At 37.2% G+C, this 14,680-nt stretch overlaps 4 protein-coding genes and 1 pseudogene across 4 annotated transcripts; 3 read left to right on the top strand and 2 right to left on the bottom strand.

Moving 5' to 3' along the window:
* The first annotated feature begins 285 nt into the window (after positions 1-285).
* On the top strand, positions 286-3,236 carry LOC106295071 (MND1-interacting protein 1). The gene is made up of 3 exons (XM_013730847.1): positions 286-378; positions 525-2,094; positions 2,455-3,236. Exons 2-3 carry the CDS (start codon positions 550-552, stop codon positions 2,971-2,973), a joined length of 2,064 nt encoding a protein of 687 aa, XP_013586301.1. The 5' UTR covers positions 286-378; positions 525-549; the 3' UTR covers positions 2,974-3,236.
* Positions 3,237-3,331: 95 nt separating this feature from the next.
* LOC106295072 lies at positions 3,332-4,252 on the top strand. Its single transcript, XM_013730848.1, has 2 exons — positions 3,332-3,594; positions 3,677-4,252. The coding sequence occupies exons 1-2, from the start codon at positions 3,405-3,407 to the stop codon at positions 4,195-4,197; spliced, it is 711 nt and encodes a 236-aa protein (XP_013586302.1). The 5' UTR covers positions 3,332-3,404; the 3' UTR covers positions 4,198-4,252.
* Positions 4,253-4,314: 62 nt separating this feature from the next.
* Positions 4,315-6,205, bottom strand: LOC106292877 (annotated as a pseudogene).
* A 2,919-nt stretch (positions 6,206-9,124) lies between these two features.
* On the bottom strand, positions 9,125-10,421 carry LOC106292850. Its single transcript, XM_013728518.1, has 5 exons — positions 10,028-10,421; positions 9,828-9,952; positions 9,632-9,723; positions 9,468-9,554; positions 9,125-9,393 (listed from the first exon to the last, which is right to left on the bottom strand). The coding sequence occupies exons 1-5, from the start codon at positions 10,372-10,374 to the stop codon at positions 9,289-9,291; spliced, it is 756 nt and encodes a 251-aa protein (XP_013583972.1). The 5' UTR covers positions 10,375-10,421; the 3' UTR covers positions 9,125-9,288.
* A 3,178-nt stretch (positions 10,422-13,599) lies between these two features.
* Positions 13,600-14,680, top strand: LOC106344646 (extradiol ring-cleavage dioxygenase-like). Its single transcript, XM_013783978.1, has 3 exons — positions 13,600-13,896; positions 14,076-14,455; positions 14,572-14,680. Exons 1-3 carry the CDS (start codon positions 13,600-13,602, stop codon positions 14,675-14,677), a joined length of 783 nt encoding a protein of 260 aa, XP_013639432.1. The 3' UTR covers positions 14,678-14,680.

The following is a 14,680-nucleotide window of genomic DNA, read 5'->3' as shown; positions in this document are numbered from 1 at the left end:
ATTGCGATTCAAATCCGGTCGAACCACAATGATCCATAACCCATAAAATATTGATTTCGTAAGCCGGTCCGGTTTTAAAAACACTGCCTAGTATATATATAATGATTCAATTCTGGACCGATAAAATCTCATTTATTGTAGTATTAATTACAGAGGTATATAGCAATTTGGATTGGATTAAGATAAGATGAACCGGTGTCGGGTTTAGTCTGCATGTTTTGGGCCAAATAAATTCGGTCATTGAATGGGCTAAGGCCCACGAATATATAAAGTGGCACCGGTCACGCCGCCAGAAATGTAAGAAACCGAACAAAGTTTCTCCGTGCCTAACCTTTTTGCCTCTCTCTCTCATCTTCTCAGCCGAGCCATCGCCGATCAGTAAGTTTCTTCGAATCTCTGCAGCTCCATCGTCGAATCTTCGTTTATCATCGATCTCTATCTGATAATTATTGAATCTGGTCATGCTTGTGGTTGGTAACCATTCAATTTCCGTATCTTTCCGTGTGTGTTTTCAATTGATGCAGATAGAGGAAGGAAAGGAGTATTCAGATGGGTTGTACGGTAAGAGATAAGCACGTGAGAGCGGCCCGGAAGATCCGACCCGCTTACAAACCCGAGCTCGAGCTCGAGCTCGATCTCGATAGGGTTGCTCTGTCGAAATCAATCGTTGAGTCGAGCCTCAAGAACCTTGTGTATCACCCAGGTCTCACTGGCTCCACCTCAGGGAGCTGTTGCGTCCATAGCGGGACTAGTTTCGAGGAGAGCGTGTGGGGTTACTGCACGGAGGAGAATCTCCAAGAGATCTTGCTCAAACATTTGGAGTTTCTGTACGACCAAGCTGTCTCCAATCTCATTGATTTGGGCTGTGAGGAAAGCGTGGCGATGAGAGCCGTTTTGAGTAACGGCCACTGCTATGGTGAATCTGATGTTTTGAAGAACATTGTGAATAACTCATTGTCGTATTTGAACAGCAGCAGCAATGGTGATCAGTCAGAGGCTGGTTTTACCGATTTGAGAGATTTGGAGGAGTATTCCCTTGATGGTATGGTTTATTTGTTGCAACAAGTTAGGCCTAGTTTCAGTAAAGGTGATGCTATGTGGTGTTTGTTGATGAGTGAGCTTCATGTTGGTAAGGCTAGTACTATGGATCTTCCAAACAGGGGAACCTGTTGTGCTAAGGAAGATAGCCATGGAGAAGGTACCTTAGATCTTGCTGGTTTTATGGCGCCTGCCTTGTGTCGTTTCCATGGAGGTTGGGCTTTTGGGAACGGAGGAGGGCCTGAGTTTTCTGGTAAAGGGTGGTTTTCTATGAACAATGCTGAGCTGAAATTGCAGAGGGAGATTGAGTGTCCCAGGAGGTTTAATCTTTCTCCAACCATGAAGTCCTTGCTGAAGCGGAACGTCGCGGCCTTCGCTGCTGGGTTTCGTGCTAGTATGAAGCAGAAGCAGATAGATGATGGAACTTGTGGTGAGGGGGCCGATCCTACATATGTGGAGAGTGAAGAAAGTGTGGGTTCGGTGTTGGAGAAGTTTCGCGACCTGAACCTTGATGATAATCTGGAATCTGTTGGTGAGGATGGTGTGATAGTCACACTGCTTCGTCAGGTCAAGGATCTCGAGAAGAAGTTGAAGGAAAGGAAAGAGTGGGCTCAGAAGAAGGCAATGCAAGCTGCCCAAAAGGTCAGCGATGAACTGACCGAGCTCAAATCACTGAACAGCGAGAGAGAAAGTATCCAGATGTTGAAAAAGGGGAAACAAGCTGTTGACGAATCGACCGTGAAAAGATTGTCCGAGCTGGAAAACGCTGTTAGAAAAGCTACCTGTCAGCGTGACACAGCTAATGCAATTGTAAGAACGCTTGAGAATCAAAATGCAGAGATCCGAGCAGAGAGGGAAGGTCTCAAGTTAAGTGCGTCAGAATCAATGAAAGCGTGCATGGAAGAATCAAAGAAGGAGAAGAAATGCTTGAAGAAGCATTTGGCATGGCAGAAGCAGAAGTTGAAGCTGCAGGATGAGATTACAGCTGAGAAAGAAAAGATCAAAGCCCTTTATAAGTCATTAGCTCAGATAACACTAGATGAAAAGGAAATTGAGGTACGGTAGTTTTCATGTAATATCTTCAGTAGTACCCTGCAAGTTCTCTAGATCGTTACAACTCTCATTTGAGACGTGCATCTAGTTACCAATCTGGTACTGTCTTTAGATGGTAGGTCGTTTACTTATGCCAAATTAACGTCAAAGATCATTCAAGAGGTATAGTCTGCATCGTATGTGATATGAATACCATCTTTGGGAGAATCAGTTTGAAACCTGGCTAAAGGATTTGTTATGCCTCTTAATAAGATTCATAAGATAGGTTTATCTCTCTCTAAGCTGTGGGTACATTCTCTATTTGAAACGTTAGTTAGTCTATCTAGAATTCTCTTTACGTTTAGATTAATATGTTATTGGCAGGCGAAAAGGGTAGAGGAACAGAAAGCAAAGGAGCAAGCTCTGGCACAAGTGGAGGAAGAACAACGCTCAAAAGAAGCAGCTGAGGCACACAACAAGAGAAAGCTGGAGACTCTCAGGTTAAAGATCGAACTAGACTTCCAACGGCGCAAAGACGATCACCAAAGGCTCGAGCAAGAGCTGTCTCGGCTCAAAGCCTCTTCAGATACTGACTCAAGCCACTTATCCAGCAATGTTTGGGAACCCGAAAGATCTCAAGGAGAAAACATAGCTAAGCTGCTTGAAGAACTAGATAAGCTTGAAGGGTCTTATGAGAGTGAAGCAAACAATGATAGGGAATGCATAATCTGTATGAAAGATGAAGTCTCGGTGGTGTTTCTTCCGTGTGCGCATCAAGTAGTGTGTGGTAGTTGCAGCGATAATTTCTTCTCGAGCAACAACGGTGGCGGAGGCAAAGTCACTTGTCCTTGCTGCAGAGCTGTGGTTCAGCAGCGAATCCATATCTTTGGAGCAACCTCGTGAAAACTGAGATAGCTCCTCTTTGGGATTTAAAGAGAGCATCATCACAACTTCAGGTTTTACTTTGCAAGTTCAAAAAAAAAAATAAATGCTTAGCTTCTTCGGCAAAGCTTTTTATAATTGGTATTTTATTTTATTTGGAAAAAGGTTTTCTACGATGTACAAAAAAAAAAAATTGTGATCGTGATGGAAACATTTTCGATCTAATCTTGTTAAAGGTTATCTTCAATTAGAGTAGAAGGAAACAAATAAGTAAAAACTCGAAATGGTTTGGTTTGTTTTGTTTAAATCGTGATTAAGATTATGGTTTTAGTTTGGTTTGGTCGAACCGACGCTTGTTAGTAAAAACAATTGACAACCACAAGTTCTAGATTACCGCAATCACGAACGCTTACTTTCTCTAGTTTTGTTCTTGTGGCCGTTATTTTCAAGAAATGGCTTCGTGTGCCATCTCAAACCCAATTCATTCTTTCAAGATCTTGAAGAGAAGTCCTTACAACAGTTTGTTTGGTTGGAACTCTGGCGAGAAAATAGACAATCCCCGGTCGCCGCAGAAACTGGTCTACCATGACGACGTCCAACTTCCTTTCTCTCTTTCGTTGGTAAACAAGACCTTCCTAAAGGGTAATGTATTCTTCATTCTATAAGACTCGTTGAATCCGTGTGAAGAAGTTTGTTTTTATCTGAAATTCTTTTTAATCGTTAGGAAGAGAATTAAAATGTTGCTACAAAGCAAGCATCGATGGGTTTAGTGCAACAAAGTTCCACGAACGTTGCGATTTCCAAGGTCCATGTGTAATCATAGCTTACACCAAAGACATGTCCTTCAAGTTCGGCGGGTTTAGCCCTGAAGGCTATCGAAGCACTGATGATTATTACGATACATTCGACGCTTTCCTCTTCTATTGGCTCGACGATAGCGATGAACCAATCGTACTTCCTAAGGTTGGAGGAAGTGGAGCGGCTCTGTTTGATTATGCACGCGGAGGGCCTCAGTTTGGAGCTGACGGGCTTCTTATTGGACCGCCTTTAGCTCCCGTGATGGGCGGGTTTGCGGGTCCGGATACGAACTCTGGTTTTGGTGATTTGAGGATGGCTAAATCAAGACTTGGTTTGTCATATGCTAAGAGGAAAGATGGGAAGGAATCTATCTTTGGAGATGAAAGTAAGGTTACTCTTGACGATGTCTTGGTCTTTTGTAGCCCTTATATTGCTTCTTTGTATTAGATTACAATTACACTAATAATTGAGAACAAATTTTAAGTAAAAACGTTAGAATTTGATTGGTTTTAAAACGTGACGTGCTTGGTTTTAAAATGTGATATGACAAACATGACGTGTATAGATAACTCAGGTGTGACAAACAAAACGTGACATTTTAAGTTCTCAAAATTTGCATGAGAGGTCTCCAGCAATATAAATCCATCTAAACACAACAAACGTATGCGATTAAAAAGAGTGATGCATATAAAATCATTCAGATTCAACAACAACAAGGTTGCATGACTTGGAAGCCATGATCACAGCAGGCAATTCGTTGAGCATCTCTCGTCTTTTTGCTAGCCTGAAAAGCCTTTTCGGTTCAATGGGATCGATGATGAAAGTTGCCTTCTTCAACTGTTGTGCATTGCGTAGAATGTATCTAGCCACTTCTTTCTCCTCTTCTCTTATCCAATCAGGTCTTGTCCACACAAATGTCTCGAGATGGGACACCAAACATTCAGGGACACTCTCTGGTTGATTCCATTTCCCGGGGTCCATATCTTTCTTGTCAGAAACCAGCTTTGGCTGATGAGACGAATGCTACATAAGGGAAATTCAATGTGTATACCTTCAAAATTAACCCCAACGTGAGACCATCAACAGAAGTTAAGCTAACTAATAATAAAATGGCTTACGTCAATAAGCTTCAGAACTTGTAGTTTAGGAGAGCTATCAAGCATGAGCGTAAGTAGATTCCACCACGCCACTTTATGTGTATACATCTCAAGAGATACCAGCTGATAGAAGATCATTCCCGTAGGATATGCAATCTATTCATGGGACAGTTATTAGAAGTATACAAAAAAAGAAAAAAAAGAAAAAAAAGGGAACAAGAACAAATAATTCAAGCCCGCAAAGTTACCTCCAAAGGTGATAAGTCCAGGGAAAGACGTCTGGCTGACTCGAGAGACCCCTTAATAGTCTCATTGGTTGTATGCGAAACATTTATAATATTCGCGTCTACTAGCTCAGGCGCGTTCTCAATCAGACAATACTCATAACCACCTTTTAACATTTGAATAGACAAGTGTTGCAAAGAAGGAACGTTTATCACATAGCCCCCATTCTGTTTTCCATAAGTCTCGCCGCCAGAAATCGATAGTGTCTTGAGTGATGGAGACTCAACAACGAATCTCACTCCATCATTATAGTGGAAACCTCAATGGACGACCAAATGTTCAAGATTAGGGCAGCTAGCGAAAAGGTTACGAACCGACTCACTGTCTCTAAGGAACTTGAGAGATACCATAGAGGGAATATCTAGAAGAATGTAGTGCTTGAGTAATTGAGTTTCAACGTCTCAAGTGTGTCAAAACAAAACAAGCAGCTCGGGAACCTGACTGGATTGCCACAAAGAAAACGGAGATCCAGCTCGAGCTCACGCACATGGCGTGTAACTGCAATTCCAGCCCATATTCCAATGTATACATCCTCGCATCTATCGCTAACTTTCAGATGAAGAGTCTCCAGGACCGGAGCTTTATGTGAAAGCAAAGACATGGAAACATTCTCTGCGAATTTATTTATGTTCCCTTTAGATTCGAACTTGAGAATCGGCACCTTTTTCCAAACAGACCGCCATCGCTTAGAGAGGACACTTGTGGCTATGACAAGTTTTGTTGGGAGTAAAGACAATATCTGCAGAATCAAAGGTTCCGGTAACTCACTGATTCTGTCCTCCCTCACAACATCTCGCTTCCTCAAACTAAAATCAAACAAGGAAAATATTAAGATTTATGAGCAGAGTTTTTAGCTTACTGTTCGAAGTTGGATTGATTGTAGAGCAAAAAGACAGTCCAACAGAGAAACTTTTACCATTGTTCCATGTTCCACAACTTCAGATTCGTTCCTTCCCAGTCGAACAACTGGGCGCAGACAAAAAGTACTTGAGGAAAAGAAATCGAAAGTTTTAAGAACCTAGGGCTTCATGATTATAACCAATCGGTTTTGTTCGGACCGAACCAATCCCAATATAGTTACTTTTCGTCTAATGGGTTAATATTCAGTTAGTACTAATTTATAAAAGAGAGAAAGACAAAAATAGCACTAAATCAAGTTTATGTTCCCAAACTAGCACTCAAGGTCAAAAGTCACAAAAATAGCACTTAATGTTTTATCAAAAGTCACAAACTTAAGGTTTAGAGTTAAAGGGTGGGGTTTAGGATTTAGGGTTTAGGGTTTAGGGTTTAGGGTTTAGGGTTTAGGGTTTAGGGTTTAGGGTTTAGAGCTGAGAAATGAGGTTTTGGGATAAGATTTCAAATTTTGGAAAAGAAAAAAATTAAAATTTTCAAAGGATAAACTTAGAAAAATGCTATTTTGGTCATTTTAGTTTTTGAGTGCTATTTTTGTGATATAAACTTAGAAATGTGCTATTTTGGAGATTTGCCCTTTATAAAACGAAAATGGTTTGTTCAAAAATAAAAATCGGTCAATCTATATTTAACTTGTTAAAAACAAATACTAAAAATTGGATGCGGACAAGATATATTAAAAATTAGTAAAAGTATATTACTCTCTCCGTTTCATAATAGATGATGTTTTAGAAGATTTTTGTTGTTTCAAAATAGATGATGTTTTGATATTTTTATGTTATTTTTAGCTTTATTGAAAACTGAGTAACCAATTAAATATAGTAGTCATTTCTGTAATTGGTTGGATGGTTTTTAAATTATATTTTTAAAACTATTATCTAGAGAAAAATAAATTTTTTAATCTTTGTACACTATTGAATAACATCATCTTCGGAGGTAGTATTTGATTATAAGTTAGAATTTGTTTTTTTTTTCTTTTGTAAAAGGATTTATGTTAAGAGTTTGTTGCGAATAATTTTTATATGATTATAGTTTCTGGAATTTTCCATCAAACCTGTAAAATAAATAAATCAATACGAGAATATTGAAAATCATATTAATTCGTTCCTTTCTAATAACAGTTCAAACAAAATTTGATTAATGTAAAATAAATTACAAACATCTTATATTGTTTCAAATATAAAACATTAAAATTAATATCAAAGTAAAACAGCTTCTCAATTTTAGATGAAGGTAAATGACACATTGATTTAAAAGTAAAATTAAATAAAATAAGGAAAATAAAACGATGAATGAAAAGTGCTAGATATCATAGATTTTGCACGAAATCATCATATGAATGTAGATTGAAAAATAAATTAAGCACCATTCTAGATATCATAGATTTTATTGATATAATTCCTATGTAAGATATCTAGCACCATATTAAGAATCATAGAATGGTGCTTAAGATATCTAGCACCATATATCTATGTAAGATGGTGCTTAAGATATCTAAGCACTATTTTACATATCTTAAGCACCATTCTCTATCTTACGTAGGAATTCTCTATCTTACATAGATATTAAGCACCACCATTCTATGATATCTAGCACCATATTAAGCACCATTCTAGAACTTAAAAAGACGAATATACAATCTTTTCACTTCCGTAACTTATTAGGTCATTATATCTAACAACCTAGAGAACTAACTCTAGCCTAGAATATTAAACATGCAATAAATTCGAGTTTTGATATGTTCAAAAAGCGCGCTGCTCACATAGATTATTTTCAAGCAATCATATCAACTTTTGATGCAATCAATTAACTTGAGTTCATGAACTAGATGAAACCCAGCTCCAACACTGAAGTCTCGTTTGAGGATTGGAAACTCGTTTCTAAAAGCCAGAAGTATCTCAATTTGGTCCGGATGAGTAAATGGAAGAGAAACAAGACTGTCGACAAATAAGCTGAAGACTATGAAGTCTGTAATTTGTATACTAAAAAGATGGACCATGAAGTCTAAACATGTGTTTCAAGAAAAATAAAAAAGAAGTCTAAACATATTCTATATGACTTTCAGTTACAGTATCAGGACTATGTGGGACAGCTACACTAGATAATTTAGAAGGTACCTAAACTCATCTTACTGCAACGGAATACAATCCACCGGTTTCTTGGATATTATTAGACACAAAGTGTCTCACATCGGTAGTTGGAAGGGATCCTAAGTAATATATAAGATAGATGGGCCACTCCACTTATCACCAATTGGTTTTAGGTTGGAAGCCCATCTAGCTTAACATGGTATCAGAGCCCGATCCACGCAGTCCAACCCGATCCACATCGACCCGGCCCAAAGTTGGCCTTCGATCCTTGCCCGAGCATTCCGAGATTAACGCTCAAAGAGCCATCATCTCGAGGGGGCGTATTAGACACAAAGTGTCTCACATCGGTAGTTGGAAGGGATCCTAAGTAATATATAAGATAGATGGGCCACTCCACTTATCACCAATTGGTTTTAGGTTGGAAGCCCATCTAGCTTAACATGGTATCAGAGCCCGATCCACGCAGTCCAACCCGATCCACATCGACCCGGCCCAAAGTTGGCCTTCGATCCTTGCCCGAGCATTCCGAGATTAACGCTCAAAGAGCCATCATCTCGAGGGGGCGTATTAGACACAAAGTGTCTCACATCGGTAGTTGGAAGGGATCCTAAGTAATATATAAGATAGATGGGCCACTCCACTTATCACCAATTGGTTTTAGGTTGGAAGCCCATCTCGCTTAACAGATATGAACATTTCTGCAGAAACCGCAATTACGGAACATCTTAGTCTTGATCTCTTACATTTCTGAACGGTCTCCATGATATATCCTTGGATCAGAGGCGATTAAAGCTGAATACTATATCAGAACCTCGTAGAACATAAAATGGAATCTGGCTGGGATGCTCGCTCATGTACAAGAAGTTCCATGGCGTTCTCAAAAGAGGAGTCATCCAGAGGATTCCAGCTTTCCCATCAACGCTTGTAAGTGATTAAAACTACCACCAAGATCCGTTAGATTAAGCCTGATCCCATTTATTATAGAAACACTGCAAACTAATTAAAACTTTATCATGGTATACAGAACTACATCAACTTTTAATCAAACATTGAAACTTGTTACAATCTTACATCACAATCTGATATTTTACAAGATTTTATTTCATCTTACATAGGAATTCTCTATCAATATAATATACGAAGTCCCATCCTTTTCAAGTTTTGGGTCCCAGAATCCTTGAAAGCTCCTTGAAGATTGGTTTCTCCTTGATCGTACTATCGTTGCTCTCAATATGCCACTTCCTCGACATGGTTTCGGCCTGAGATTATAAAATCTTTAGTGTTAGTATTAAAGATTATGACCCAACTCTGTGGCAAGAAGAAGAACATTTACCCAAGTTCTTAAGGGCTCTACTTTTTCCTTCATTGACTCCATGTTAGGCTGAAACAGATCTTTGCCTTTGGTTCTTATGTCATCAGCCTACCAGAAAGCAAAATGATAAGATTTAAAAATGTGAAATATTTATCTATGAACAAAAGAATCATCTGCAAACTTACATTACGCATGTCAAGCTTTGAGGCTGCCGTTCCAAAAACCAATGTGGCTGAGCCAAAGACGATAACAGTGGCGGCTGCAAATGCTTTTCCAACTGCAGATACAAGAAATTAAAAGGGAGGTTTACGAATCTTATCAATTGCAAAATTCTGATTGTTATAACAAAAAAAAAAGAGAGAGAGAGAGAAGTGAACATACTATGTTGAAGCCCTTCACCAGCAGCTCTCAACTTGTCGGGATTAACAGGAGTTCCGTATCTGTCTCTCCTCAATTCATTAGCTGTTGACGCCAAAACCGAACTCTCAGATTCCGGTATATCCCATCTGCAATCCAAAACCGAATCAAAGATTAAAATCTTTCTAGATACTACGAATCCCTGAGTTGGATAAAGATCGAACCTTCTGCGGCCAAAGGTGACCTGAGGAAGAGAAACGTAGCCTCTGAGAGGATTCAAGACGTCAGGGGAAATAGAAACGACTGCGTTTGGGTCGGACGGAAGATTCCATTTTGAGAATTGGGAGAGGGAAGAAGGGTCGGGAGGAGGACCGTAGAGTCTAGGAGGAAGAGAATGGCGCAGAATCTCCGGAAGAACGTCCGGTTGAATATCCCCCGGAGAAGGAGGTGGAAGCTTTTTGCCGGTGGGTGTGGGTGGAGATTTCTCGGCGATGCGGTTGACGGCGTGTTTGGATTCCTGGAAAAAGTAGGCTGCTTCTTTTCCCGCGAGTCTCCCTCCCAGAAAACTCATCTTCTCTTTTTCTTGTCTGTTGCTGTTGCTGATTCGTCTCTATTTAATTTATTTATATACATATATATCATCTTTATCCTCTTTGGTCCAATCCAAAGTTATGTTTCTTTTTTAATCAGAAATAAACAGAGGATTAAAATATCGATTTCTTAGGCTTGGAGATCAAGGTTGAAGAGATGAGAAGATTGGCTCTTTTGACTTTTAACTAGAGGTTGAAGAAAAAGTCAGCAGCTTTACTTTCTTACCAAGGCGAGATCAATGTACATTAGTTGATTCACATGGACATCAATGGCCTTGTTGCTTAGTTTCCTAGCTTCTTTTACTTTCCCATGTTTGCATTACGCATTGTGATCATCGCACTGTAGGTATATAGGTTGATGTTCTCTATAGCTGTCAAATGGTCCGTCCATGGTCCAGATTGGCATGACCAGTTGGGACCATTTCAGTTTTGAGCACTAATGGGTGGTCCATATTGGACAATGGTCCAAACAAATGTCCAAAACCAATAGAGACCATGTCCAAATGGGCATGTCCATGAACACCCAATAAAATTTATAATTATTTTTTAATTATTAGTTTATATCTTATTTCTAAAATTTTGAAATTATGTTTACTTTCCAAAATTATAAAAGTATTTTTTTTCTTGTCAAAACTGTAAAACTATGTTTTCCTTTCAAAATCGAGAAAATTTATTTTTCCGTCGAAACCGAGAAATTGCGTTTTCCCGCCAAAACCAAAAATTGCGTTTTCCCGCCAAAACCGAAAATTGTGTTTTTCCGCCAAAACCGAAAATTGCGTTTTCCCGCCAAAATCGAGAAATTACGCTTTCCCGTCAAAACCGAGAAATTGCGTTTTCCCGCCAAAACCAAAAAATTGCGTGTTTCCGCCAAAACCGAGAAATTGCGTTTTCCCGCCAAAGCCGAGAAATTGCGTTTTCCCGCCAAAACTGAGAAATGGCGTTTTCCCACTGAAACCGAGAAATTGCGTTTTTCCGCCAAAACCGAGAAATTGCGTTTTTCCGCCATAACCGAGAAATCGTGTTATAAGTAGAACTTATGTTTCTTCTATTTATTTGAATGTAAAATAAATTAAAAAAAATTATTTATTTTAAGTTAAATGGTTAAATATCTTAATATTATTAGTAATATGATATATAATTTTAAATATTATATACTATGTGACTGTTATAAAATAGCCTTGTTGATTTTTATTTAAGAAGTAATCGTAAATGAAATATTACAAAATATAACATAACAATAAACTTTATAAAAAAAATTGTTTAAAAATTATTTGTATTCTTGCTGAGAGAAGAGAAAGATGAAGAAAGAGAAGAAGAAAGTGGATAATGAGAAAAAGAAAAAGAACAAAAGGAAGAAGATGCAAAGGAACAGGGGGAACGAAAGATAAAAATGAACAAAAAGAAAGAAATGAGGAGAAGAGTGAGAAAAAAAAAAGAGAAGGACGAGGCAAAAAAAAAAAATGGTTGAGAAAGCAAAAGAATAGAGCATGAAGAAAAAAAAAGATCTTAAAGATTTAATAAAATCAAAAGAAAAAGGAGGAGATGTGATTTAATAAAATCAAAAGAAAAAGAAGGAGAAGAGGTTGAGAAAGAAAAAAAGAAAAAAAAAAAACAATTAAAAGTTAAAAAAGCAAAAGGAGGAAGAAAAGAATGAAAAGAGAAAGAGAAAGAGAAAATATTATTATATACTATATTGGTTCTTCCTCTTTCTGTTTATATATCAGTTTTATGATTTTAAAATATATATTCAAATTCGTTGTTATTGGTTTTCTGATTTCAAACTAGATTTTAAAATCAATTGTTATTTAATAATATTGATTTGTTTTAAAATTTGATTTAAAATTGGATTTGAGTGGATTTAAGAGTGATTTTAAGTTATAAATACAAAGGAAAAAATATTGAGTACAACATTATTATTTTGATAAATTTGTATTATTGGTTTTCCTAATATTTTATTCTGCACCAAGTTTCATATATGTATTGCATACATTCCGTATAGTAAATTAGTAGGTAGTAATGTAATCCGCGCTAAACACGGAGGAAAATAATTAATTAGATTAATTATTGTATGTTGTCATAAGAGATTTATCGTATAGAATTTTCAAGGGATGAGCATTCAGATATTCGTTCGGATTCAGATGATCTATTTGCATTTCCAATTTTTACAGTTAGAAATTTAAATATGATTCGGATACTTAAAAATTTTGGTTTGAATTTGGTTTGGATTTGGATTTGGTTCGAATCATTGCAAGTTCGGTTCGAGTTCGAATTCGAGTACCTATTTTAATTATGTAACTAGATCTTGATCTGCGTAACCGCGCGGATTTTTGTTTTCATTTATTTTTATATAAACATATTGTGTTCAATTTTTGTTAACATTATAACTAGATCTCGATCCGCGCAACCATACTTGCAAAATTTTATTTTCTCGTTAAAGCTTACACATTGTTACGGCCTACGAACTTAGAAAAAAAAAACATAATTTAAAACCCAAACTATATGGGCCAAACAGAGATGTTTGATTTTTTAGTACAGAGGCAACCGCGTGGATTTTTGTTTTCATTTATTTTTATATAAATATTTTGTTTTCAATTCTAAATTAGTATATATTATAATATATAGGTGTATATCAATTTTTAAAATATAATAAGTTTACGGTATATTTTTTTCATTGAATAGATTGTTTCAAACTTTAACATGCATTTGTATCTTCTTCTATATATATATTTTCAGATTATTATTTCATTATTAAAATCGTAACTATATATATAAAGATTAATAAAATATTATTTTATTGTCATATTCAAAGATGTTGTAACATTTCACAAATTTAGAAAGTTTTAGGAAAATTAAACTTTCGCTTTATAGATTTATATTATCGAGTAAATAATTAAACATTTAATTTTTGTTTAATTTTTAAAATAAACTATATAGTTTAAAATTTGCTTTCATTGGTTTACAGTAGTAAATATTAATCATTGTTAGATAATATAATTTTTGTTATTTAAAATTTTTTTTTATAATTTTAAAAGTTAACATCGACAAATATTTAAATATTTAAATATTTAACATATGGAGATATAGTATTACAACATTAAATTATATCTATTTAATTATCCAATGGATCATCTATTGTTTAAATCCAATTATTGATAGCCTAATTAAAATTTCTGGTAGGCCCAAAATTTAAATGATAATATTTAGAGATGGCAAAAGAAGAACATGCCCGCGGGCCGGGCCCGTGTGAACTTGCTTCGGGTCGGGATTGGGTTCTAAGACACAGGCCCGAATTTGAAGCGGGCCTCGCGGGTAAGGCTTGTGCGGTATTGGACCAGACGCGGGATTGGCTCGATGTGTACCGCGGGACGCGCGGGGCTCCGCCAAAGACGATCTCTTCCAGCTCGAACGGTGATAGAAATGGCGATTGGTCATCTCCGCCAAACACTGTTCTCCGCAATTCCACCATCCACGACTTATATGGCTTCCCTGATCCCATGTACAAGGTCTCTCTCTCTTCCTCTTTTTTCTTACCAGAACCCTAACTTTTGTCTCACCCAGAATCTAGATGAATTAGGTTTTATCCTAAGCCATACCCACCGTTGAAGAAACACATCAATTTTCAATCTGTGGTCAATTATATCAAAAAAGTTTCAATCTATGTGGTCATTTTTGAAACTTGCAGCTGAAATATGAAGCACCTGGAGCTATTGAATTGGGGAAGAGGGTAAAAGAATTGTTAATGGGAGAAGGAGGAATGAAACGTGTTGATGAAGATAAAAACAGAGGACTGGATCATGGAGCTTGGGTTCCTCTTATGCTGATGTATCCAGAGGCGGACATACCTGTTTGCCAGCTCTCTGTTCAATCATCTCAAAGTGGGACTTACCATTACAACATGGGCAAAGCATTGGCTCCACTTAAAGACGAAGGTGTTCTTATCATTGGATCAGGAAGTGCCACTCACAACTTGAGGAAGCTTGACTTTAATATAACTAATGGCTCAGCTGTTCCTTGGGCTTTAGCGTTTGATCATTGGCTCAGAGATTCTCTTCTTCAAGGAAGGTATAAACTACAGTTACAAATTTTTATTTATATATATATTTCTTGGTTAGCGTTACAAGAATCATTGATTGTACGTATTATGTGTGTTATAGAGCAAACCTCTGCTATGTTTACAGGGCAGCTGGGAAACAGGAGAGCATAAGACAGACTGCTGGATCATGTTTGGTCCGTCCTGCTCGTTTTAACCAAAGAAAAAGACAGTTATGTGCAACAATGTCTTAATGT

This window comes from Brassica oleracea, chromosome C5 (assembly GCF_000695525.1).
Source record: "Brassica oleracea var. oleracea cultivar TO1000 chromosome C5, BOL, whole genome shotgun sequence".
Taxonomy (NCBI): Eukaryota; Viridiplantae; Streptophyta; class Magnoliopsida; order Brassicales; family Brassicaceae; genus Brassica; species Brassica oleracea.
Note: the sequence above shows the minus strand (reverse complement) of the source record. Positions and strands in the feature narration are given on the sequence as shown.

Bases quoted from the DNA above. Each gene is read 5' to 3' on its own strand.
- LOC106292850 (XM_013728518.1), bottom strand. From the start codon at position 10,374: ATGAGTTTTCTGGGAGGGAGACTCGCGGGAAAAGAAGCAGCCTACTTT. The intron at 9,724-9,827 runs GTATGTTCACTT...TTGTATCTGCAG, and splicing joins TGGTGAAGGGCTTCAACATA to TTGGAAAAGCATTTGCAGCC. The intron at 9,394-9,467 runs GTAAATGTTCTT...TTATAATCTCAG, and splicing joins TAGAGCCCTTAAGAACTTGG to GCCGAAACCATGTCGAGGAA.
- LOC106295072 (XM_013730848.1), top strand. From the start codon at position 3,405: ATGGCTTCGTGTGCCATCTCAAACCCAATTCATTCTTTCAAGATCTTG. The intron at 3,595-3,676 runs GTAATGTATTCT...TTTAATCGTTAG, and splicing joins AAACAAGACCTTCCTAAAGG to GAAGAGAATTAAAATGTTGC.
- LOC106344646 (XM_013783978.1), top strand. From the start codon at position 13,600: ATGGCAAAAGAAGAACATGCCCGCGGGCCGGGCCCGTGTGAACTTGCT. The intron at 13,897-14,075 runs GTCTCTCTCTCT...TGAAACTTGCAG, and splicing joins TCCCTGATCCCATGTACAAG to CTGAAATATGAAGCACCTGG. The intron at 14,456-14,571 runs GTATAAACTACA...CTATGTTTACAG, and splicing joins GATTCTCTTCTTCAAGGAAG to GGCAGCTGGGAAACAGGAGA.
- LOC106295071 (XM_013730847.1), top strand. From the start codon at position 550: ATGGGTTGTACGGTAAGAGATAAGCACGTGAGAGCGGCCCGGAAGATC. The intron at 2,095-2,454 runs GTACGGTAGTTT...TGTTATTGGCAG, and splicing joins TAGATGAAAAGGAAATTGAG to GCGAAAAGGGTAGAGGAACA.